The sequence below is a fragment of the Ictidomys tridecemlineatus genome, chromosome 3 (genome assembly GCF_052094955.1).
Source record: "Ictidomys tridecemlineatus isolate mIctTri1 chromosome 3, mIctTri1.hap1, whole genome shotgun sequence".
Classification (NCBI taxonomy): domain Eukaryota; kingdom Metazoa; phylum Chordata; class Mammalia; order Rodentia; family Sciuridae; genus Ictidomys; species Ictidomys tridecemlineatus.
The window spans coordinates 65,599,425-65,624,623 of NC_135479.1; the positions used below are offsets into that span (position 1 = coordinate 65,599,425).

General features: G+C 36.3%; 1 protein-coding gene across 1 annotated transcript in view; it reads right to left on the bottom strand.

Moving 5' to 3' along the window:
• The window catches only part of LOC106145512 (E3 ubiquitin-protein ligase TTC3-like), a 70,571-nt gene that overhangs the window by 39,513 nt on the left and 5,859 nt on the right, over positions 1-25,199 (bottom strand). The window contains 5 exon segments of the mRNA XM_078041108.1: positions 879-933; positions 11,236-11,298; positions 12,431-12,525; positions 21,182-21,267; positions 24,389-24,511. Of these exon segments, the coding sequence (XP_077897234.1) occupies positions 879-933; positions 11,236-11,298; positions 12,431-12,525; positions 21,182-21,267; positions 24,389-24,511 (422 nt within the window).

Sequence of the window (25,199 nt, forward strand, 5' to 3'; positions counted from 1 at the left end):
ATTTACATTAAAAAAATTGCCAATGTGAAGGATCCCAACACTATTGCATTGCTTTATTTACTCATCTATAGGTGGGTCTTTCTCTTAGAGGCCCTCTATTTTTCTCTGTTGGTTTTATTTTTCTATCTTTGTACCAATCTCCCACAAGTCTAATTACTAGGAAACAGATTTTCAAGTTTCTTATTTCTTATTTCCCAATCAGGGTTTCCTGTATGAAATTATTTGTTTCACTGGCCCTTTTTCTACTGGGTTTTTATTTATTCTAGGAGTTCTCTGCATATTCGCAATACAATCCTATCAATTATATATAAATCCTATTAGTTATATAAATTATTGATGAACAAATGATCTCCTCCTGCTTATTTCATTCATATCTTTTATGTATATAAGTTTTTAAGTATGATGTAGAAAATTATATCAATGTGTTTTATTTCACGCTGATTTATACATTGTGTGTTACTTAAGAAATCCAAAGGCTTGGGTGCAGCTCAGTGGTAGATTATATACTAGCATGAGGAAGGCCCTGGGTTCCACTCCTGGCACCAAAAAAAGGAAGGATAAATGCTTTCCTATAGTTCCTTAAAAGTTTTAAAGTTTCATTTTTCACATTTAGGCACACCTATCACTTGCAGATATTACCTTTCAACTGCTACAGTTCCTCTATGCTCTCCAGGACATCTCATGCTGGCACACACACATTCTCAGCCTCTCATAGCTACTGCCAAATCCCCATAGTGGTAGTGGAACTGAAGCATTCTCTTTTCTATTCTTGATAATTTCATCCAGCACTTTTATATATAAATACACATCCCATATATTAATTTTCACAAAAATATATAGTATTACTGACTCAATGTAAAAATACAAAAGAAACCTACCTTTGGCCAAGTGCTCTTCAGAATAATGGCTCTCTTTCCATCACCGAGTGCATTTCTAAACACAAAAAGAAAAAATAAAATATTTAAACATCTGCATTCTTTTATTTTTGTAAAAGTACTCTATATTGCTATCTATTTTTATGTAATGAATTTTCCATGTATATCATTTATTCAAGTAATAATTTTTTTAAATCCAGAAAATATACGTCCATTATAGGAAATTTGGAAAATACAGAAAAGTAAAACAAAGGGGAAACGTCACCCAGAGTCACAATCACAACAACCCAGGAATAAGTATTTTCAGAATTTCTGGAGTATTTCCTCCATATATCGTATCAACATCTTACCTATGCATAACTAAAAATTTGTATATTTGCATGCAATAATTTTGCCTTTCAATAATAAGACTTCTGATAGGCAAAATTTTAACTCCTAGGTCTTGTTAGCTAAGCTATATAAACAGAGCATGCATTCCTGGACAGAAGGCCTAAGTTAAGTCCAATTCAACTGCTAATTCTCCTGGGGCTTTAAAGAAGTCATTAATATCCCTGAACCCAACTTCTCAACTGTAAAATGAAGATAATAATTCTTTCTTTTCTAGCTGTTTTGAGGTAGATGCTAAGTTAGAAAATGTAAACATCAGTATATGCATACTCAGTCTCTCAGTTGCCTGGCTTACCTTGAACAACCTCCCATACCTCAACTCAGTCACCTACCATCACACCCCTTTGGCAAAACATAGCATCACTCAGAACTGTCAAACTCCTAAATCCACTTGTGAGGACATCCAACTCTTACTGGTCAAACTATTTCCTACTATCTTCTCAGGGGGTCTAACTCATTGATTTGCCTGCTTTCTCTTTTTACTACTCCCCTATTTATCTGGTTTAAAAATGACTGGTTTATCATTTTGTATTCACACATATTAATTCATTATTCTTAAAAAGAGATTATAAAGAAGACCCAAACTAGGTATCATACCACCAGATATCAATTCCTAGTAAAAGGCTATATACAAAAAAAAAATTAAAAAGTATGTAAGACAACTTAACCAACAGAAAACAAGAGAAAAACCAGGAATGGATTTGACACAATCACCTGATTTATGACAAAGTGACACTGCAGTGCTTGGAGAAAATAATGCTTTTTTTAAGAAATGGTTCTGGGTCAATTGGACATTCATATGAATTTTGAACCCTACCTCACATTAAATACAAACATCAAATTCAGAAGGCTTGCAGATCTAATTATCAAAGTTAAAATTGTAGAAGGAATAGAGTACACCTTGGTGGCTTTGGAGTAAGCAAAGACTACAAACAAAAAGTACTTACCATAAAGTAAATAATTAATAGAACCTACTATATTAAAATTAATAACTTCTCAGTGAAAACATCAAGAATGAAAACGTACTGAGAAGACATCTGCAACACATGTCTGACCAAGGACTCATCCAGAATACAAAACAATACAAAAAAACTCCCACAAATGAATAAGACTTTCAACCTAGGAAAAAATAAAAATCGAGCAAAATACCATGAGAATATCCAAATAGTCAATAAGCATATGGAAAAATACTCAACTTAAATATCCTTACTTGAATTATAGAAATGCAAATTAAAATTACAGTGCTATATACTCCCACCAAAATATCAAAAATGAAAGATGTAAAATGATAAGTGCTGGTGAGGACATGGAACTGAAATTCACATGTTGCTAGTAAGACCATAAAGTGATAAAACCACATAGAAAACTATGCATTAAGGCTAAATACAAGCATATCTTCTGTCCCAGCAATTCAAGTCCTTGATTATACACTTTAACAAAAATGGATACATACATTTACAACACTATCTGTAAAATCCAAATACTAGAAACTACCAAAATGCCCATTGACAATAGAATGGATAAAGTATGGTATATTCATGCAATAGATGAACACTTTACAACTACATGCAACAATATGGATCTCAAAAAGAATGCTGAAAGCCAAACACAGAAGAGCACATAGTATGCAATTTTATTTATAGTTGCACAAAGACAGGCAAAACTAACCTCTGGAAGTCAGAACAGTAGTAATACAGGGGAAGGACTTGGGTAGTGACTGGAAGGAGAGACAAGGGGGACTTCTTAGGTACTGGGTCTGTGATGTGGGTGTTTTCAATTGTTTGGTCTCTGAAAACATGTATTAAGATCTTAAAAAAAAAAACACCTACAAAAAAAAACTCTTTTTATTTTCTGTTGGAAACCATTATCTGGTTTGATGTCTGAGCCACAATGGCCACTCTGCCATCCTGAAAGGACAGCCCGCTGACCAAGTGACACTCTAAGGCTGGAAGAAAACAGGTCTCTAAATACACTATTCAATAATCTTAAAACAACCTTCTTTCTGAACTTGTGAATGAGATTGTTTTCTTCACCATTTACTCCATTTGCCTCAGTTTGTTTTGTGAAGCCCAAAATATCTTAATCTAATGGCACACCTCTTAAGCTTCAGTCTCTCCCCCAGCAAGTTTACAAGTTACCTATGCTAGCTGTCTCCATTTCTTCTCACTTTTTTTCAACTCACTCCAACCACCTTCTGTTCCAAGACTCCTACTAACAGATCTACTAGTAAATGATGTTCATGTTGCTAAACCCAAATTCCATTGAACTAACTGGATTCTCAGCAGCCACAGACTGCCCTGGCAACTCTCTCTCACTTCTATGACACCACACTTAGTTTCCTACCTACCTCCCCAGCCACTTTTTAATAGTCTCCTAGATAGGTTTTTCCTTCTCTTGACTGATTATTTGTGTTACTGATTATTTGTGTTACTCAATCCTGATTCCTCTTCTAGTCTCAGACTGCTAAAGGCCAGCAGGTCTCAAACTTGTTTACACATTAGTACTATCAGAGGAGATTCTAAAAGCCCAATGCCCAAACTTGACCCTAAATCAGCTACACCCTAGCATCTTTGGGTAATCTTTCTTCAGAGCTCAAATGATTACATTGTGCAATTCAAATGGAGACCTTCTTCCCTAAGCAGTCTCACCCATATCTACAACTTCAAATCATCTAGGTCAACTATCCCAAACATGAGTTCCACACCCACAAAACTCACTGCTATATGATATACTAACATGGATGTGTCACACGCACTTCAATTTAATCTGAAATCAAATTCTACCTCCAATAAATGTATTCATCTTCCAGTGACTGACCAATGTCATGAATGGGCCCAGAAACCATTAAGACAAAACCTTAGACCAATTCTAATCATTGCCTTCTCCTTCAAATCCCTACACCAAACCACAGACAATGTCTGTCAACTTTCTCTCTAAAGTACCTTGAATCCTTCCACTTTTCCACTTCCACTACCATTACCCTGCTCCAAGCCATCATCATCTCTGACCTGTAGTCCTACAACAGACTCCCAACCCACTTCCATACTGCATCCCCCTCAAATCCATTCTCCCCATTGTACTAATGGTGCTGTCTCCCCTTACTACAAAATCCTTTACTTTTTTCTCACCACTTTTAAAAGCCTAATCAGGTAATCTGGCACTAGACCTTGTAGGTCTAGTGCCAGATTTCCTCTCCCTCGCCTTTGTCTTCAGGCCACCTGGAACACTATCAGTTCCACAAATGCAACACAGCCCTTCCCATCCCAGGCCTTCACATTTCTGGCCCACTGTTAATAACACAAGAACTATGTGTTTTTTGCTAATTTCTAACATCAGCCAAGATTTTTCTGAAAGAATCCCAAGAATTTGTTGAATCAGGGCTGAATGCTACTTTTAAATTAATGCTATGACTATAATTGTATTACATTAATATTACAATTGTACCATATACTATAAATACCCAAATTTTTACTAATATATGAATACATATTGGCTATAAATTTTCACATTTACTACCATTGTGGCCATATCCTACTATTAAAGCAAAGTGAGCATAGTAAATCACATGGGGCTACGGCTCATCTAAACCACTGCAATCCTAATCACTCTGGTGAATGGGTGAGACTTTTGGCAACAGAAATACTGAGCAACATACATTGATGACAATGGGAAGATACAAACAGCTATTTACTATTGGAAACTATGTAACATGGTCAGAATACTAGGTAGAGGCACTCTAATTACTATTAAATAGGAAAGTATGTTTATTTCTCCAACCACCCTACTACCTCATGTACACAATATGCTACATTTTGCCCTAAAATAACATTAGGAAAGAGTACCTATTCCATGCTGTTTTGCTAATTAATCGGGAACATTCCTCTCTCTACCCCTAACTTTTCCCAGTGGTGGGCATGGGAGGCACTAATTATATGTGGCTTAGCCTCTTTTTTCTCACTCTGAGACCTTAAAAAAACCTGAGAGACACCAGATCCCCTTTTCTTCCAGACTTAAAGTTAACAGGATCCTGGTTTTCCAGTCCCATTCGTGACTGTTTCTGAATTAATAACAAGCCACTTAGCTACCAGACTTAAGTCTCCTCATCCTAATGATTCTATCAGTGATGAAGGTGACATGTGACTAAAAGTAGCCCATTTTCTGCAACCATCTCTTAATTAATTCTAGACTTGGGTGCAGAACAGATGCTATTTACTGACTCTCTAAGTACAACATGTAAATACAAGAATTTTGTGAGCCTCAAGCTTTCTCCCCTTAGTCTCATTTCTCAACAAAGAAATAATAACTATTTCACAAATTTCTTAATGTTACCACTAAACTACAAAAGTAGAATTCAGATGTAAGAGTCACTGTCAAATATAGTGATTAATAACCATTAGTTGAATAAGCATATACATTTTGAATCAAATGTTAGTATCTGGTCAGGCACAATGTCAAATGCCTATAATCCCACATGCTCAAGGCCTGGCTTATAACTAGCAAGACCCTATGTCAAAATAAAAAAAAATTAAAAAGAGCTGGGGATTGGAGCTCAGTGGCAAAGCATCCCTGGATTAAATACCTAGTATTTTTTTTAAAGCATCTGAATTTAAAATTATATATGCTCTTTAAGTAACAGAAAGTTATCAGGAATTTATCCTACAGATATACTTGTACCTGGATACACAGCATAAGTAAAAGGATACTTATTATGGACCTGTAATTAATTATTTAAAATTGAAAATCAATGTCCTAATAAATCTAATTATAAACAAAATAATCTGTGCTAACAAAGCATATGTAAAAACTGATAGATTACTTGAGTAATTCATTCAGTAAAATACTACATAGTCATGAGAAAGAACAAGGAAGATCTCTAAATACACTGATATGCAACAAGCTCCTGGATTTAAATGTAAAAAAGTAAGATGTACAAGCACATTGTAGTTATGTTCCACCATGATTTTTTTTAAAGACATATTACATTGTACGAAGTGAAAATTTTCTATATTCGGATTTACAAAAATTATTTCATGTGGTTCCACATAATGAGTATTTCTACAGGCATAAGACATTATGGAAATGCATAAGAACATGAAGAGAGGGATTAGGGAATAGATCTGAGTTGGGCAGACATTTCAGTGTACCCTTTTCTACTCAATCTTTTACTATCATCATGTTTCTGCTTTTTAAAAAGGGGGTATACCCCGAAGAAGACTAAAAACTGTTTTCTTCAAAAACAAGTTCAGTAGCTTCTAAATAAAAATAGAAACCATACAAGTAAAAGAGAATGAGGAATAATTCATCAAACTAACATATTCACACTGAAAATACACACACGATTTTTCAAATTCTCACAGAAACATACAGTTAAGTTGCTTTATACCTTTTATCTCACAAAAAAAAAAAAACCAGAAAAAATAGCCAAGGGAGGAGTCTGTTACTAATCACAATTGGCATCTGATGAAAGGGAACATTGTATGATGAATAAATTAACTTTTATGTGTGTGGTGCTGGGGATTGAAGGCATGACAGGCAAGCAATCTACCAACTGAGCTATATCCCAAGCCCTGAGTAAATAAATTAATATCAAAAAGGTCAAATATCAACTTTTAAAATTCCATGATTTTCTAAAGTAAATTAAAAAAAAAAACATTCAAGCCTAAGCTTTTCCTTTCTCCAATTACATTTCTTGCACTGTTCATTATACCTCCGGCAGAAGAATCTGAATTTTCCATGTAGGAGTCCCATGAGAACAAATTAAAGGACAAGTGAGCAAAGCCTATTGCTAGACATTGCATGTGCTGCATTAGCTACCAAAGTTACAGGTATGTCCAACTCCTTTTCCTTGATTCTCCTCTGAACTACAAGTTTCTGGTTACTTCAATCACAACTGTCATTATAATAATAATATCCTGCAGTTATCAAATTGTATTTGAAAAGTGCGCTCTTAGAAAACCAAAGTAAAAGGGAATCTCATCCACAGAGGGAATCCTGGGACTCACTGGCCCTCACCACACACATTTCTAAGCCTGAAAGGATTTCACAGGAGGAGGGAGAAGTAGACAGGAGAAGCAAGAGGCAGCATAGTTCCCCACACCCATCCCTCCCTCACTCTAATCCCATCTCCACATTTCCAGAACACAACATTAACAGACTCAGGTTTTCATTGGCTCTTGGCTTCAACTACATCCATTCAAAGGTGCTCTATGATTTTCAAACTGCATGACTATTTTAACATTAAAATCACTATCACAGATACCTTGATCATTTCTGAACGCACCATTTATTTCCCAACTCATACTTCATCTCAGGCTTTTTTCCCTCTGCCATTGGCCTTGAAATATTTATATTTCTTTTCTTTGAAGATAATTTTTCACTTATTTTACCCCTGATGTTTAGGGAGTACTGTTTTGGGCTTTTCCCCTTTTATGTGCACTTTTAATTACACTTTATGAAATAATTCAAGTTTACATAAAAGTACAAAGAATAACATTAACATAATGAACACCCATGTACCAACTGTGTACCAACTTAGCAAGAAATTAACATTTTGCATATTTACTTCGGCTTTTTTTGCAGAAGTTTGTTACAGTTGACATCCACTGTGTTAATTATTTTCCCTCCTTTTCCCCAGAGATAGACACTCCCCTGGTGTTCAACATGCCCATGCATTTTTAAAACATTTTTAATACATTCTCTGTATTAAGAATATGCATGTTGTTTTGCATGTTTTTAAACATTATATAAATGGCATCATACTGCACAAATCATTCTGCAACTTGCTTTTTTCACCAACATTGCATTCATTTTAACTGCCATTGAGAATTCCATTGTATGAATATACCATAATTTATTTATTCATTCCGCTACTGATGGACATTTAGGTTGTTTCCATTTCTTTACTCTTACAAACAATGCTATATATGAAGGCTTGTACACATCTTCTTGAGTACACATTTAGAGTTTGGAAGGGATGACCCTAGAAGTGGGCTGCAGAATATGCAAATCTTCACCTTGTCAGATTTCTCTCCAAAGTGACTGTACCAATTTACACTTTCTCCAGCCGAGTATGAAAGTTTCCTTTGTTCCACATCCTCTCAAGCACTTGGTATTACGAAGTTTTTAAGTTTTTGCCAATCTGATGGATATGAAAAAGAAACTTGTAGTTTTTAATCTGCATGTCATGTAAGCATAACCATGTCCTCATTAATGTTTATTGACTATTTGGATTATTTGTTTTTAAAAATTATCAACTTTCACATTTCCTTTTTATTCTATCATCACCTTTCCATAGTGAATAATAATAAGGACTCTGCATCCAGGCTGTCTGGACTCAAACACTGGCTCCATCACATATACCTTGTATACTTTATTTGGGCTCTCTATGTGTAAAGAGGCAGCAGCACCTACCTCACATGGTTGTGAAGGTTTTTATAAGTAAATTTACATAAAGTATTCACAACAGCACACCCATGTTGTTAAACACAGTACTATTATTTTTACCCTTTTAGAGAATAAACTTGCCGAAGTTATTCCTTAAAATTTGATTTTTAATGTCCCAATTTATATTTACTAATCTTTTAGAATTAAATTATTTTAGAAGTTTCAGCATTTCTTACTTTAATCCTTTTATTCCTCTTTCCTAATTTTAATTTTAAATGTTCCATTTCTGTTCTCTTGCAGCTCCACCTTTGCTTTTACAATAGCAGAGAGGAAGCCTGGCCTTCTGGAATAACTGAGGACTGCATTCTTGCCCAAACTAGTGGAAGGAGCATGCATTCTCCTCACTGATGCTCAGCAGGATTCCCATGGCACAACTAGCATCCCTCTGATTCAAGAGCTTCAAAACATCTCAACCTTGGTAACTCAGCTAAAAGCTCTTCTCAGGACATAGGTCCTCCTATGTGAGTGGCACATTTCAATTACTAACAACATGTTATTTTCTTAAGGTTCATCACTCTAATCATTTTGATCAGGTGTGATACTATGGACTCTGAAAACATTAACCCTACATTACAAGCAAATGACATAAACAATGTGTATGTAAAAAGGTAGGAAACAGCAATAAAACTGGTGTGGCATAGCTTCATATATTAAACAGGCATCCAATACATATTGGTGATTGCCTAATAAAGAACAAAGTGTTCTCAATGCTGCTGACCTGGCTCTAGTGAAAATATAGATGGCATACAACAATAAGCTATAACATCAGGAAGGAGGTACAAGAATACCCTGCTTTTGGCCTTTACATCACCAAGCTACCTGATTCTGTGTTTTTATTTTCATGCACCTTCTGTTGTAGCAGGGGTTGAGGAGGATCCTCCTTGTGAGTCACCCTGATTTTCCTCTCAGCTTTCAGAGCTCAAGTGTAGGTGACTTTTTGCCCAGCAAGTTTCAGACAGGCACCTCAATTTTCACAAGAGGCTAGCCAAGTTGCAAACCTATTCATCTGATCTTGAAAGTATACAGATTCACCTTCAAACACCACAGAATATCTGCAATTCTGGACCTAGCCAGAGGCAATAACCTAAAGACATTTGCAGCTCATTTCTTGTCAGAACCAGTTGAGGACAGTGGTATTGATGGAAGACTGTGTCAAGCCCATCCATTCCTCTAGTCTAGTTAGCCTTGGATTATCCACGGCTTAAGCCATCTAAAAGCTTCATAACGTTAATATAGCGGTATTCTCCAAGGTGGTTGGATTACTGGTGATTTTTATTTTCTTCTTTTTAAACTCTGGTATTTTTCAAATTTTCTACCATGAGAATGTGCTCTGTTTATAATAAAAGAAAAACACAATAAATGTTATTTTTAAAGCTACATACTTGGAATATATTGTCTTCCCCACCCCCACCTTCCCACATCCCAACGTAAGTGCTTTTATTGAAAAACAACTGAAATCAGGTTTTCAGGTTTTGTTATTGGTTGTTTACAACATTACAAAGCTCTTGACAAATTATATTTCCTCCATTAGATTGAAGTGGGTTATGAACTCCCAATTTTACCCCAAATGCAGAATGCAGAGTCACGTCGGTTACACATCCACAAGTTCTCAGTTTTCTTGACATCACAAAAACACTTGTGAAACCTAAAACTTTATTTTCAGAGTTTTTTTTCCACTATAAAGAGCAATGTTGTTAGAATTTTTTTAGCTCTTATCATTCAATTAACATTATTAGTAAGCCTTTTAAGAAATTTCCTTCAGAAGGAACCACCAGGAGGAAAACTCATTCCAGCAATTGGTGTACTGGGGCTTTGTAAATAATGAAAATTATATAGCTTGCCAAGTTTTCCTTTTTCATTCTAAGCAACAGGAGATTAGGGTCAAATATGAATTATTAGTATTTCTACAGGCCCATGTACCTATGTAGCCTTGTTTTGAAAAAACAAGCTCTGAATTGGTTTTCTGATTTATTGTGTTTTGAATATTCTACTGTGTGAATATATTCTTCAGCATACCCCAAACCTTTCTTACAGTAAAGTATTACATAATTAAATATAATAGTCTACATGTTCAATATTAATTCTTATAATTAATTTCTTAAATTTTTAAAACTGACAAGTCAATAAAATCATGGTAGAGTATCTACATCAATCTTTCTCAACAAGTAAATATATTCAACATAAGAAATTAAGAATTAGTTATGATTCCACTCTCATAGTAATATTATTAAGTTTATGTGCTTTCTTTCACTTAGGAAGAATATTTACTTAATTTTTCATAGCAAGCCAAATAGAAGAAAAGAAGGCAGTAAAAATATTTCTTCCAAAACAGATTAATTAATAGTGCAAAAGGACATAGTATATTATAGGTGTTATAAACACAGACTTTGACATCAACTAAGATCTGTGTTCAAATTAGCATCAGTACTCACTAGTGGTATGAGCTGAGCTGGTATGAGACAGAATTGTCTTCTCCAAAATGGCCATTTAGCATAACAATTCAATGAGTGTGGTACTTTAACCAACTTACCTAAACTGTCCAGTACAAAGAAAGCAAAGAGCTTGGTTACCATAAAGAAGGTGGTTTTCAGGTCTTAAAAAGAAGTAATGTTTGGTCAGTAAATCACATTACATATGAAATAAACATATATTACACTGAAAACAGGCATGAAAAAAAGTTTTTAAAACTTTACCTTTTCATGGCAGAGCAGGAAGAATACAAGATTTGGAACTTAACTGGGTAAATCTCACTTCATTTCTTCCCCAGTAGCCTTTTTAAAACCAACCTAAACTATCCTGTGTTCAAACTGAAGAGAATCCTTGCTCTGTCCAGCTCACAGGACTATTGTCAAGATCAAATAAGACATCTTATTAAAAAGTTAGTAAACTACACAGAGGACAGAATCATTATGTCAGAGATATGCCACTTTGACAAAGAACTCCAGGAAAAAAGGAGCTTGGAAATTGCAAGAGTAACGTTAAGTAGCTTCATTTCAAATTTTGATCTTTTTAGTTTTGTCTGACAGTATAACGCCAGAAATTATTTTCTTCCACCTTTTTCTCAATAAAATAGAGTAGCAATCTTGGGGCAGCATGTTGACTAGATTGATTCATTCCCCCTGGGGACGATCAAGGTAGAAAAGGGAGAAGTTACGTACACCCCAACCTTCAAAGGCTGCTATAATATTAGGTGGCTCAACTGAAGTGGCCATTAGGAACAGAATAGCACACCTGGGGGGAAGACTGCAAAATTCCAGCAGCTGAGTAAGAAAACCAGGTAGAAAAGAACACATGCATCCTCAACCATTCCAACTATTTTTCCTTTAAAAGTTTCCTCTAAGAAAGCAAAACCTCCTAAGTAGGTAGCATTTTAAGTATTAGGAACTAATCCTTTTTTGATAAGTTAATAATTTATAAGGAAGTAGTTGACAGCAAAATGAGAAAAAAGACAATAACAGGTGACTCTGCTGGAATGCTTAAGAAAATGGAGCAAGGCAGAACCAAATTCACCACTGCACCTGACTTGCTTGAATTGAAGGATTTAATCAGTTCCAAATACTCAGGTTACCTCCAATGCTACTAATAACTAAAGATAAAAAAATAAAAATCTATTATGCATATCAAATTGGAAGATTCTACGATTCTTGATCTTATTTTTATTTATCCTAACATTCTAACTTGAGCTGCAACACAAAAAGGATCTCATTGCTCTGTTTTGCTCTTACCTAAATTCAATGGCTCTGGTGTAATAGGTAATAGCTATATCAAATCTTTCTTTGGAAAACTCTTCATTTCCTTTCATTTTCATTAGTTCTCCTTGCTGAGAAACCAAGGTGAAAGAAAACCCATCAATTAGCTCCAGAGACAATCAAGAAACCAATACCTAGGAAAAATGGATCTGGGTTTCCATCTTTAATATAAAAAATAAGCTAGGGGATTATTTATATACAAAAGGAGAATGTAATATCCAATATTTGGGGATGTACAGTTGACCCTCAATATCTATGGGTTCTGCAACTGCAGATTCAACCATATGCAGATCAAAAACTTTTAGAAAGAACAAAAAGGATCTATAGGAACATGTACAGACTTTTCTTCTTGTCATTTCCCCTAAGCAATACAGTACAACAACTATTTACATAGTATTTACAGAGTACTAGGTAATATATAGTGATCTAGAGATTATTTAAAGTATATGGGAGCAAGTGTACAAGGTACAGCAAATACTATACCATTTTTTGTGAAGGATTCGAGCTCCAGCAGATGTGGTACCAGATAGGATCCAGGAACCAGTCTTCCTCAGACACTGAGGGACAAATGTATATTAAAAGAAACCTTTCTCTAATAATTCCATATTAACTTGTTAAGAAATATTAAAAAGCAAAGAAAACCAACACATTGTGAATAATTTCTAAAATACTTTTTCCCTCACGTGCAGTATTCGGCAGACCCATTTTTAAATATATTTTTCCATATGGGACAGCAAACTAAAAATGAAATGCAAAGTAGAATTTTAACTTTATGTTAGCAAATGTGATATTATTCAATAAACCTTAATGCTTAAAAATATATAAACTGTAATAAAGGTAATACAGACTAGATTAACTACTAAAAATAACCTGGCAGGTTAGTAAGAACATGTGTTCTTACTAACACAGGTTACTGGGGGACTGTGGACATAGCTCAGATGGTAGAGTGCTTTCCTCTCATCTCTCATGCACAAGGCCCTGGGTTCAATTCCCAGCACCACAAAAAAAGTTACTGATATATTCAAAACTTTTCAATTCAAATTTTTAAAAACAAATTAATTAAAATAAATTAGATATTAATAGCTCTAGAGAACTTAATTGAACATTAAATGTCTCTCCAAATATTTTTTTAAAATTGAATTAAGGGGCTGGGGTGTGGCTCAGGGGTACATTCATGAGGCACTGGCTTTGATCTTCACCATCACATAAAAATAAATATGAATAAATAAATAAAGGTATTGTGTCCATTTACAACTTTAAAAAAATATTTTTTTAAAACTTGAATTAGAATCATTATTTCCTCTGAGTGAACAGGTGAATTACATTACATCTCAATAAAAATATTATCAAGGAAAATCATTTCTTTAAATCATTAGAGGATGATAAAAAAATCAAATTTTTTAATTATTTATTTATTTTTTAAATTTATTTATTTTTTTTATTGTTGGTCGTTCAAAACCTTACACAGTTCTTAATACATCATATTTCACAGTTTGATTCAAGTGGGTTATGAACTCCCAACTTTACCCCGTATACAGATTGCTGTATCACATCAGTTACCCTTCCATTGATTGACATATTGCCTTTCTAGTGTCTGATGTATTCTGCTGTCAGTCCTATTCTCTACTATCCTCCCTCCCCTCCCCTCCCTTCCCCTTTTCTCTCTCTACCCCTTCTACTGTAAATCATTTCTTCCATTTGTATTATCTTGTCTTACCCCTCCATTACATAGTTCTTGATATATCATATTTCACATTTTGATTCAAGTGGGTTATGCACTCCCATATTGCCCCTTATACAGCTTGCAGAATCACATCAGTTTCACTTCCATTGCTTTATATATTGTCATCCTAGTTTCTGTTGTATTCTGCTGCCTTTCCTATCCTCTACTATCCCCCCTCCCCTCCCCTCCCCTCCCCTCTTCTCTCTCTACCCCCCCTACTGTAATTCATTCCTCCTCCTTGTATTATTTTTCCCTTTCCCCTCACTTCCTCTTGTATGTAATTTTGTATAAACCTGAGGGTCTCGTTCCATTTCCATGCTATTTCCCTTCTCTCTCCCTTTCCCTCCCACCTCTCAACCCTGTTTAATGATGGTCTTCTTCTTGTGCTCTTCTTCCCTAGTCTGTTCTTAATTACTCTCCTTATATCAAAGAAGACATTTGGCATTTGTTTTTTAGGGCTTGTCTAGCTTCGCTTAGCATAATCTGCTCTAATGCCATCCATTTCCCTCCAAATTCTATAATTTTGTCATTTCTTAATGCAGAGTAATACTCCATTGTGTATAAATGCCACATTTTTTTTTATCCATTCGTCTATTGAAGGGCATCTAGGTTGGTTCCACAGTCTTCCTATTGTGAATTGTGCTGCTATGAACTTCGATGTAGCAGTGTCCCTGTAGCATGCTCTTTTTAGGTCTTTAGGGAATAGACCCAGAAGGGGGATAGCTGGGTCAAATGGTGGTTCCATTCCCAGCTTTCCAAGAAATCTCCATACTGCTTTCCAAATTGGCTGCACCAATTTGCAGTCCCACCAACAATGTACAAGTGTACCCTTTTCCCCACATCCTCGCCAGCACTTATTGTTGTTTGACTTCGTAATGGCTGCCAATCTTACTGGAGTGAGATGGTATCTTAGGGTGGTTTTGATTTGCATTTCTCTGACTGCTAGAGATGGTGAGCATTTTTTCATGTACTTGTTGATTGATTGTATGTCCTCCTCTGAGAAGTGTCTGTTCAAGTCCTTGGCCCATTTGTTGATGGGATTATTTGTTATCTTATTGTCTAATTTTCTGAGTTCTTTATATACTCTGGATATTAGGGCTCTATCTGAAGTGTGAGGAGTAAAGATTTGTTCCCATGATGTAGGCTCCCTATTTACCTCTCTTATTGTTTCTTTTGCTGAGAAAAAACTTTTTAGTTTGAGTAAGTCCCATTTGTTGATTCTAGATGTTAACTCTTGTGCTATGGGTGTCCTATTGAGGAATTTGGAGCCCGACCCCACAGCATGTAGGTCGTAGCCAACTTTCTCTTCTATCAGATGTCGTGTCTCTGATTTGATATCAAGCTCCTTGATCCATTTTGAGTTAACTTTTGTGCATGGCGAGAGAAAGGGATTCAATTTCATTTTGTTGCATATGGATTTCCAATTTTCCCAGCACCATTTGTTGAAGATGCTATCCTTCCTCCATTGCATGCTTTTAGCCCCTTTATCAAATATAAGAAAGTTGTAGTTTTGTGGATTGGTTTCTGTGTCCTCTATTCTGTACCATTGGTCCACCCGCCTGTTTTGGTACCAGTACCATGCTGTTTTTGTTACTATTGCTCTGTAGTATAGTTTGAAATCTGGAATCGCTATACCACCTGATTCACACTTCCTGCTTAGTATTGTTTTTGCTATTCTGGGTCTTTTATTCTTCCATATGAATTTCATGATTGCTTTCTCCATTTCTACAAGAAATGCCGTTGGGATTTTGATTGGCATTGCATTAAACCTATAGAGAACTTTTGGTAATATCGCCATTTTGATGATGTTAGTTCTGCCTATCCATGAACAGGGTATATTTTTCCATCTTCTAAGGTCTTCTTCAATTTCTCTCTTTAGGGTTCTGTAGTTTTCATTGTATAAGTCTTTCACCTCTTTTGTTAGGTTGATTCCCAAGTATTTTATTCTTTTTCAGGATATTGTGAACGGGGTGGTTGTCCTCGTGTCCATTTCAGAGGATTTGTCGCTGATATACAGGAATGCCTTTGATTTATGCGTGTTGATTTTATAACCTGCCACTTTGCTGAATTCATTTATTAGCTCTAACAGTTTCTTTGTAGACCATATTGGGTCTGCTAGGTATAGAATCATGTCATCTGCAAATAGTGATAATTTAAGTTCTTCTTTTCCTATTTTTATGCCTTTAATTTCTTTTGTCTGTCTAATTGCTCTGGCCAGTGTTTCGAGAACTATGTTGAACAGGAGTGGTGAGAAAGGGCATCCCTGTCTTGTTCCAGATTTTAGAGGGAATGCCTTCAATTTTTCTCCATTCAGAATGATGCTAGCCTGAGGCTTAGCATAAATTGCTTTTACCATGTTGAGGTATGTTCCTGTTATCCCTAGTTTTTCGAGAGTTTTGAACATAAACGGATGCTGTACTTTGTCGAATGCTTTTTCTGCATCTATCGAGATGATCATATGGTTCTTATTTTTAAGTCTATTGATGTGGTGAATAACATTTATTGATTTCCGTATATTGAACCAGCCTTGCATACCAGGGATGAATCCTACTTGATCATGGTGCACAATTTTTTTGATATGTTTTTGTATTCGATTTGCCAGAATTTTATTGAGGATTTTTGCATCTAGGTTCATTAGAGATATTGGTCTGTAGTTTTCTTTCTTTGAAGTGTCTTTGTCTGGTTTAGGCATCAGGGTGATGTTGGCCTCATAGAATGAATTTGGAAGTTCTCCCTCTTTTTCTATTTCCTGAAATAGCTTGAAAAGTATTGGTATTAGTTCCTCTTTAAAGGTTTTGTAAAACTCTGCTGTAAACCCATCCGGTCCTGGGCTTTTCTTAGATGGTAATCTTTTGATGGTTTCTTCTATTTCCTCAATTGATATTGGTCTGTTTAGGTTGTCTATATCCTCCTGACTCAATCTGGGCAGATTATATGACTTAAGAAATTTATCGATGCCTTCACTATCTTCCATTTTATTGGAGTATAAGGATTCAAAATAATTTCTTATTATCTTCTGTATTTCTGAAGTGTCTGTCGTGATCTTGCCTTTTTCATCCCTTATGCTAGTAATTTGAGTTCTCTCTCTTCTTCTCTTCGCTAGCATGGCTAAGGGTCTGTCAATTTTATTTATCTTTTCAAAGAACCAACTTTTCGTTTTGTCAATTTTTTCAATTGTTTCTTTTGTTTCGATTTCATTAATTTCAGCTCTGATTTTAATTATTTCTTGCCTTCTACTTCTTTTGCTGTTGTTTTGCTCTTCTTTTTCTAGAATTTTGAGATGAAGTATGAGATCATTTATTTGTTGGTTTTTTCTTTTTTTAAGGAATGAACTCCAAGCAATGAATTTTCCTCTTAGAACTGCTTTCAATGTGTCCCATAGATTCCGATATGTTGTGTCTGTGTTTTCATTAAACTCTAAGAATTTTTTAATTTCCTCCTTGATGTCTTCTAAAACCCATTAATCATTCAGTAACCTATTGTTCATTCTCCAAGTGATGCATGATTTTTCCTTGCTTCTTTTATCGCTAATTTTTAGTTTCATTCCATTATGATCAGATAAGATGCATGGTATTATCTCCGCTACTTTATATTGTCTAAGAGTTGCCCTGTGACAAAATATATGATCTATTTTTGAGAAGGATCCATGTGCTGCTGAGAAAAAAGTGTAGCTGCTTGATGTTGGGTGGTATATTCTATATATGTCAATTAAGTCTAGGGTGTTAATTGTGTTATTGAGTTCTATAGTTTCCTTATTCAACTTTTGTTTGGAAGGTCTGTCCAGTGGTGAGGGAGGTGTGTTGAAGTCTCCCATGATTATTGTATGGTGGTCTATTAGACTCTTGAACTTGAGAAGAGTTTGCTTGATGAACGCAGCAGCACCGTTGTTTGGGGCATATATATTTATGATTGTTATGTCTTGTTGGTGTATGGTTCCCTTGAGCAGTATGTAGTGTCCTTCTTTATCCCTTTTGATTAACTTTGGTTTGAAATCTATTTTATTTGATATGAGTATGGACACTCCTGCTTGTTTCCGCAGTCCATATGAGTGATATGATTTTTCCCAACCTTTCACCTTCAGTCTATGTATATCCTTTCCTTCAAATGCGTCTCCTGTAGGCAGCATATTGTTGGATCTTGTTTTGTGATCCATTCAACTAGCCTGTGTCTCTTAATTGGTGAGTTTAAGCCATTAACATTTAGGGTTATTATTGAGATATGGTTTGTTCTTCCAGCCATATTTGTTTATTAATGCTGTTAAACCTGATTTGTTTTTCTCTTTGATTTTTCCCCCCTTTACTGTCCTACCTCCCATTGTTGGTTTTCATTGTTGTTTTCCATTTCCTCTTCCTGTAGTATTTTGCCAAGGATTTTTTGAAGAGATGGTTTTCTAGCTGCAAATTCTTTTAACTTTTGTTCATCATGGAATGTTTTAATTTCATCTTCCATCCTGAAGCTTAATTTCGCCGGATACACGATTCTTGGTTGGAACCCATTTTCTTTTAGCGTTTGAAATATATTATTCCAGGATCTTCTAGCTTTTAGAGTCTGTGTTGAGAGATCAGCTGTTATCCTGATTGGTTTACCCCTAAATGTAATCTGCTTCCTTTCTCTTGTAGCTTTTAAAATTCTCTCCTTATTCTGTATGTTGGACATCTTCATTATAATGTGTCTAGGTGTGGATCTCTTATGATTTTGCACATTCGGCGTCCTGTAGGCTTCTAGGATTTGGGGTTCTGTCTCATTCTTCAAGTCTGGGAAATTTTCTCGTATTATTTCACTGAATAAATTGTCTATTCCTTTGGTTTGGAGCTCTGTGCCTTCCTGTATCCCAATGACTCTTAAGTTTGGTCTTTTGATATTATCCCATATTTCTTGGATGTTCTGCTCATGGTTTCTTAGCAGACTTGCTGAGCTGTCTATGTTCTTTTCAAGTTGAAATACTCTGTCTTCATTGTCTGATGTTCTATCGTCTAAGTGATCCACTCTGCTGGTAGTTTTCTCAATTGAGTTTTTAAGTTGGTTTATTGCTTCCTGCATTTCTAGGATTTCTATTTGTTTGTTTTTTATTTCCTCTATCTCCCTGTGAAATTGATCTTTTACTTCCTGGATTTGTTTATGAAGTTCCTTGTCAATGTGATCTTTCATTGTCTGATTTTGCTGTCTCATGTCTTCCTTGAGACTCCAGATCATCTGAAGCATGTATATCCTGACCTCTCTGTCTGACATTCCATCTGTTGCAGCTATTACCTCTTCTAGAGTTGAGTTGACCTGCATTGCCTGTGGTCCTTTCTTTCCTTGTCTTTTCATACTGCTGGCGTTTCTTTCTGCTTGGTGAAACTGTTGTGTTTTTGAAATTTTCCCTCTATTTATTTATATTGCTCTTGTATAGTTGAAAAGTCTCCCTTGCAGGACAGATGGTGGCTGTGATCCTCCACCAATTGGTGCGATCTGTCTACCATGCTGGCGGGCCCTAGGTCTGCTCTGCTGGCCGGTCGAAGGTCCGCCTACTCAGCAGGCGCGAGGGGCCCCTCTGTATCTCCGTAGGTTTCTGGGCCTAACCTCCCGATGGGTCCCCGGTACGCCTACCTTGCAGGCACTGGGGGTGGGGCCAGTTCCGGCCCGCAACAAGCCGCTGGGCCTGCTCTGCCGGTGGTCACAGTCCCGCCTACCTTGCAGGCACTGGGGGATGTGACGGTCCTGCCCCTCAGCAGGCCGCTAGGCCTGATCTGCTGGTGGTCACAGTCCCGCCTACCTTGCAGGCACTGGGGGAGGGGACGGGCCTGCCCCACAGAAGGCCGCTTGTGGGTCGCAGGACCCCGTTCCCTGCAGGCGCGTGTGTCAGCTCTGTCTCTCCGCAGATTGCTGGGCCTGGCCTGTCCGTGGGTCGCCGGTTCTCCTACCTTGCAGGCACTGAGGGTGGGGCCGGCTCCGGCCTGCAACCAGCCGCTGGGCCTGCTCTGCCGGTGGTCACAGTCCCGCCTACCTTGCAGGCACTGGGGGAGGGGACGGGCCTGCCCCTCAGCAGGCCGCTAGGCCTGATCTGCTGGAGGTGACAGTCCCGCCTACCTTGCAGGCACTGGGGGAGGGGATGGGCCTGCCCCACAGAAGGCCGCTGGTGGGTCGCAGGACCCCATTCCCTTCAGGCGCGTGTCAGCTCTGTCTCTCCGCAGATTGCTGGGCCTGGCCTGCCCGTGGGTCGCCGGTTCTCCTACCTTGCAGGCACTGGGGGTGGGGCCGGCTCTGGCCCGCAACCAGCTGCTGGGCCTGCTCTGCCGGTGGTCACAGTCCCGCCTACCTTGCAGGCACTGGGGGAGGGGACGGGCCTGCCCCACAGAAGGCCACTGGTGGGTCGCAGGAGTGTCCATACTCATATCAAATAAAATAGATTTCAAACCAAAGTTAATCAAAAGGGATAAAGAAGGACACTACATACTGCTCAAGGGAACCATACACCAACAAGACATAACAATCATAAATATATATGCCCCAAACAACGGTGCTGCTGCGTTCATCAAGCAAACTCTTCTCAAGTTCAAGAGTCTAATAGACCACCATACAATAATCATGGGAGACTTCAACACACCTCCCTCACCACTGGACAGACCTTCCAAACAAAAGTTGAATAAGGAAACTATAGAACTCAATAACACAATTAACACCCTAGACTTAATTGACATATATAGAATATACCACCCAACATCAAGCAGGACCCCGTTCCCTGCAGGCGCGTGTGTCAGCTCTGTCTCTCCGCAGATTGCTGGGCCTGACCTGCCCGTGGTCGCCGGTTCTCCTACCTTGCAGGCACTGGGGGTGGGCTTAATTTTTTTAGTTGCAGACAGACATAATACCTTTATTTTATTTATTTATTTATTTTATGTGTGCTGAGGATCATACCCCGTGCCTCACAAGTGCTAGGCAAGTACTCTAACACTGAGCCACAGCCACAGCTTCCCCAACAAGCAACTCTTAATACATATTTACAGATAAATATTTATCCTCACCTCCATACACTCCGCACAATTTTGGGTTTTAATTTCTTCAAGTAAATTGCAGTTTTCCGTTACAACTTTAGTTATGTGATACTTGTCTAAGTTTTATTTTTAGGAGAGAATATTTGTTAAAAAAAAAACTGGTACTCACAAAATTCTAATTCTTAGGTTAAGTAGGTGAATTCATAAAGTTTATTATATTTTCTAAATACTCTGTTTCTTATAATCTTTCATGTATATTAAATATTTTAGAAATAAACAACTTATAAAATATATAAAACGTTGCATAAAACAGATGCTTGCAGTAAACCTAATCTCTTTTTATTATCAATTAAAGAAAACCACTTATTATTACACTATGTTACTATAACAAATACTTTTGTCAAAACATTTTCAAAATAGGTCTCATAATTACTCAAGTCAATTGAACAAATATTATCAAATATCTACAGTATACCAGGTACAATGTTCAACAAAATTGTATAAAAATAAAACCCTAGAGAATATTTTTCAAAATGTATTCAATAAAGGGTTGAGGATAGAGCTCAGTTGGTAGAGTGCTTGTCTCACATGAACAAGGCCCTGGGTTCAATCCTCAACACCACAAATAAATAAACTGTATTCAATATAATAAGTGAGTATTTAAAATGAATAGTAGACTCTTCAAAAAAAGAAATGTTAACAAAAAGAAGTTTGAAATACTATTCTTACAAAAATCCTTATAAAAATATTCTTATAAAATAAACTAATTTAAACACAGTTAGTTAGCCAAACTGTGAAAAGTTTATCAGGCATCATTTTCTACATCTTAAGCTATTATATAAAAAGGATTTTTTAAAATATAGTAAAATTTTTTATTGCAACAGACTAACAGCTATGCTTCTTGCAAAACATTAATTTCTAAGGTGAAAAGAATACCTAAAATTTAAGATTCAAGAAGGAACTGGGAAGGTCACCAAATAAAGTAGTACTAAGGGACAGAACAAGGTTGCTGGAGGAAAACATGAGCTTTGAGGTCAGAGACCTGACTTCTTATCTAAGTTCTACTACTTACTAGACTGTAGAAATCTCTCTGAATCTCATAATTCTTAGATTGTTCACTTCTACAATTGAGAATAATAGGCTGGGCATGGTGGTGCATGCCTATAATCCCAGCAGCTAGGGAAGCTGAGACAGAAGGATCACAAGTTCAAAGCAAGCCTCAGCAAAAAAGACACTAAGCAACACAGACCTTATCTCTAAAAAATAAAAATACAAAAAAAAAATAGGGCTAGGGATGTGGCTCACTGGTCGGGCCTGTGAGTTCAATCATCAGTACCCCCGCAAAAAAAGAGAGAATAACAGCCACCCCACAGGGCTATTATGAGAGAATAAGAAATGGGCCCACATCATTAGAGCAGATTATGCTAAGTGAAGCTAGCCAAGCCCTAAAAAACAAATGTCAAATGTCTTCTTTGATATAAAGAGAACCACTAAGAATAGAACAGGAAGGAAGAGCATGAGGAAAAGACTAACAGTAAACTAAGACGAATGGGGGGAGAGAAAGGAAGAGAGAAGGGAAAACATATGGAAATGGTAGGAGACCTTCAGTGATACACAAAATTATAAGAGGTTATGAGGGGCAAGGGGGTGGGGGGAAAAAAGGGGAGAGAATTGAACAACAGCAGAGGAGGTAGAGAGGGAAGATGGGAGGGGAGGGGAGGGGAGGGGGGATAGTAGGGGATAGGAAAGGTAGCAGAATACAACAGTCACTAATATGCCATTATGTAAAAATGTGAGTATGTAACAGAAGTGAGTCTGTATTATGTATTTGGGGAGTTCAAAACCCAATTGAGTCGAATGTATGAAAGATGATATGTCTTGAGCTCTGTAATGTTTTGAACAATCAATAAAAAAAAATAGTACCTACCATGTAGGGCTGTAAGGAACATTAAATTAGGTATTGTATTTAAAATGTTTAACAAAGTGCCTGGTACAACATGTAGGCCAGTAGTAAATGTCAGCTGTAATCAATATTACCTAATAATGTGTTAAGAGGCCAACTGAACCTGGACTTATTTCTCCTCTATTAGAATTAATTCCTCATAAGAACCTCTTCTACTTTTTGGACCTTGGAATTTGTTCTGAAATTTATAGTCTCCTCAGGTCAAAAGATTGAAAAAAAAATATATTCTCAATTCTGGTTTAAAAAAAAAAAAGAAATGGGCCCACAATAGTGGCAATACATGATATTGCTTCTCCACCTCTACCCTAAAACCTAGTCCAGAATCAGAGGCTTTCAAAACAATGAAGAGAATAACCTCTATCAGTATAATACATCCCACTATCTAGTGAGCCTAACAGAAAGAGCTATCTTTATTTAATTCCTCTCTGTTATTTAAGTCAATAGACAAATCTTCCCTCTTCACAGTGGAGATTGCAGATTATGGATTATCATCAACTAAAGAGTAAAAACATTTTTTGTGCCAAGATTCCTATAAAGTATACTCTAAAAAATTTACTGTTAATATTCAGATGCTTTAAAGAAAATCATTTCAGGGCTGGGGACATAGCTCAGTGGCAGAGGACTTGGCCAGCATATATAAGGCCCTGGATTCAATCCCCAGCACCCCCCCCAAAAAAAAAGAAAGAAAGAAAGAAAAAAAAAGAAAGAAAGGAAGGAAGAAAAACATTTCAGAAAACTGGAGAAATATGTAAGGCTATTGTTTCATACATAAAAGAATAGCAGATTTATCAAGAAAATGAAAATCAGAATTTTACCTTCTGTTATTTTCTCATATGAATAAAAAGACATGGGTCCAGTTGTGAGCTTTTTATTTGATTATTACATATTATAACTTATGACAACTATTAGATAGGATTTTTAAAGTATGATGCCACAATAATTTGAATGGTAAAAAAAAAAAAAAAAAAAAAAAAAAAAAAAAAAAAACAGGATAAAACTAACTGTAAGGTTTAAGTTCTCTTATTCAAGTTATACTCCAGGTATGGATAATATGTCAAAATATACTCTGTCACTATTAAAAAGAATAAAAATAAATAAATAAAGGAAATTAAAAAAATAAAGTTCTTTTATTTCATATACAGAAGAAAAACACTATAAAGGAAAACGTTTTTTAAATGCTGCTAGAATAAATGAGAAATCATATAATTATATATTCCATTTTCCAAATAATACCTTTAAAAACTGAGTTAACAATTTAAAGAACTTATACTTACATTCAGTGAAGAAAATACTTAAAATAGACCAACAATTGTCGATTAATCTTAATGTAGGTAGAATTGTTGTATCGCCTGTGTATTTTACCCAATTTAAAGCTTCTTCCATTCCCAAAATTTTGTATTTCAAAAAGAGGAAAGAAGAATGATACTCAAGTATTCTGTGGCAATATATATTTATCTTAATCAGTATTTCAAACCTTTATACAAAACTTATGTATTTTCATTACTCTATCATACAATAGAGGATAACTGGACTACAACATACAAGTTAACAGAAACTGTGGACTCACGTGTTTCATCTTTGGGTGACCTCGGGCTACCCTCAGAGTTCAAAATGCTTTTGCAATGATTACAGACCTGAAAGCTGAGGTGTACAACCTGGTCAAAGGCTGTCCTTTGCAGTATGAGAGTACAAATTTACAAGGTAGAAAAGAAGTCTCAAATCTAAATTAGACTAGGACTTCCCTCTTTACCCTAAGGTTAAAGGTATAGATTAAAGTTCTCCACAGGGACTACATATTTTACATAGTCTGTGGCAAAAAAGAATTATTATGAGATAATCAAGACTATGGCTAGGCAAATGGACGCTCAGAGCATTGATTCTCATGAAGGGTCAAGAGTTAACAGAAATGTTTGTTCTTTTAATGTATGAAATAACCTCAGAAATTAAATAGCTGAATTGTCACTGCTGGTATAAGGCTTAAAGGAAACATGAAGACATTTCTATCACCAGTACTATTAAAATTTGGTTTATCACTGCAACTGAGGATTACCTAATAATTATACAGTAAAAATATTCATACTGGGG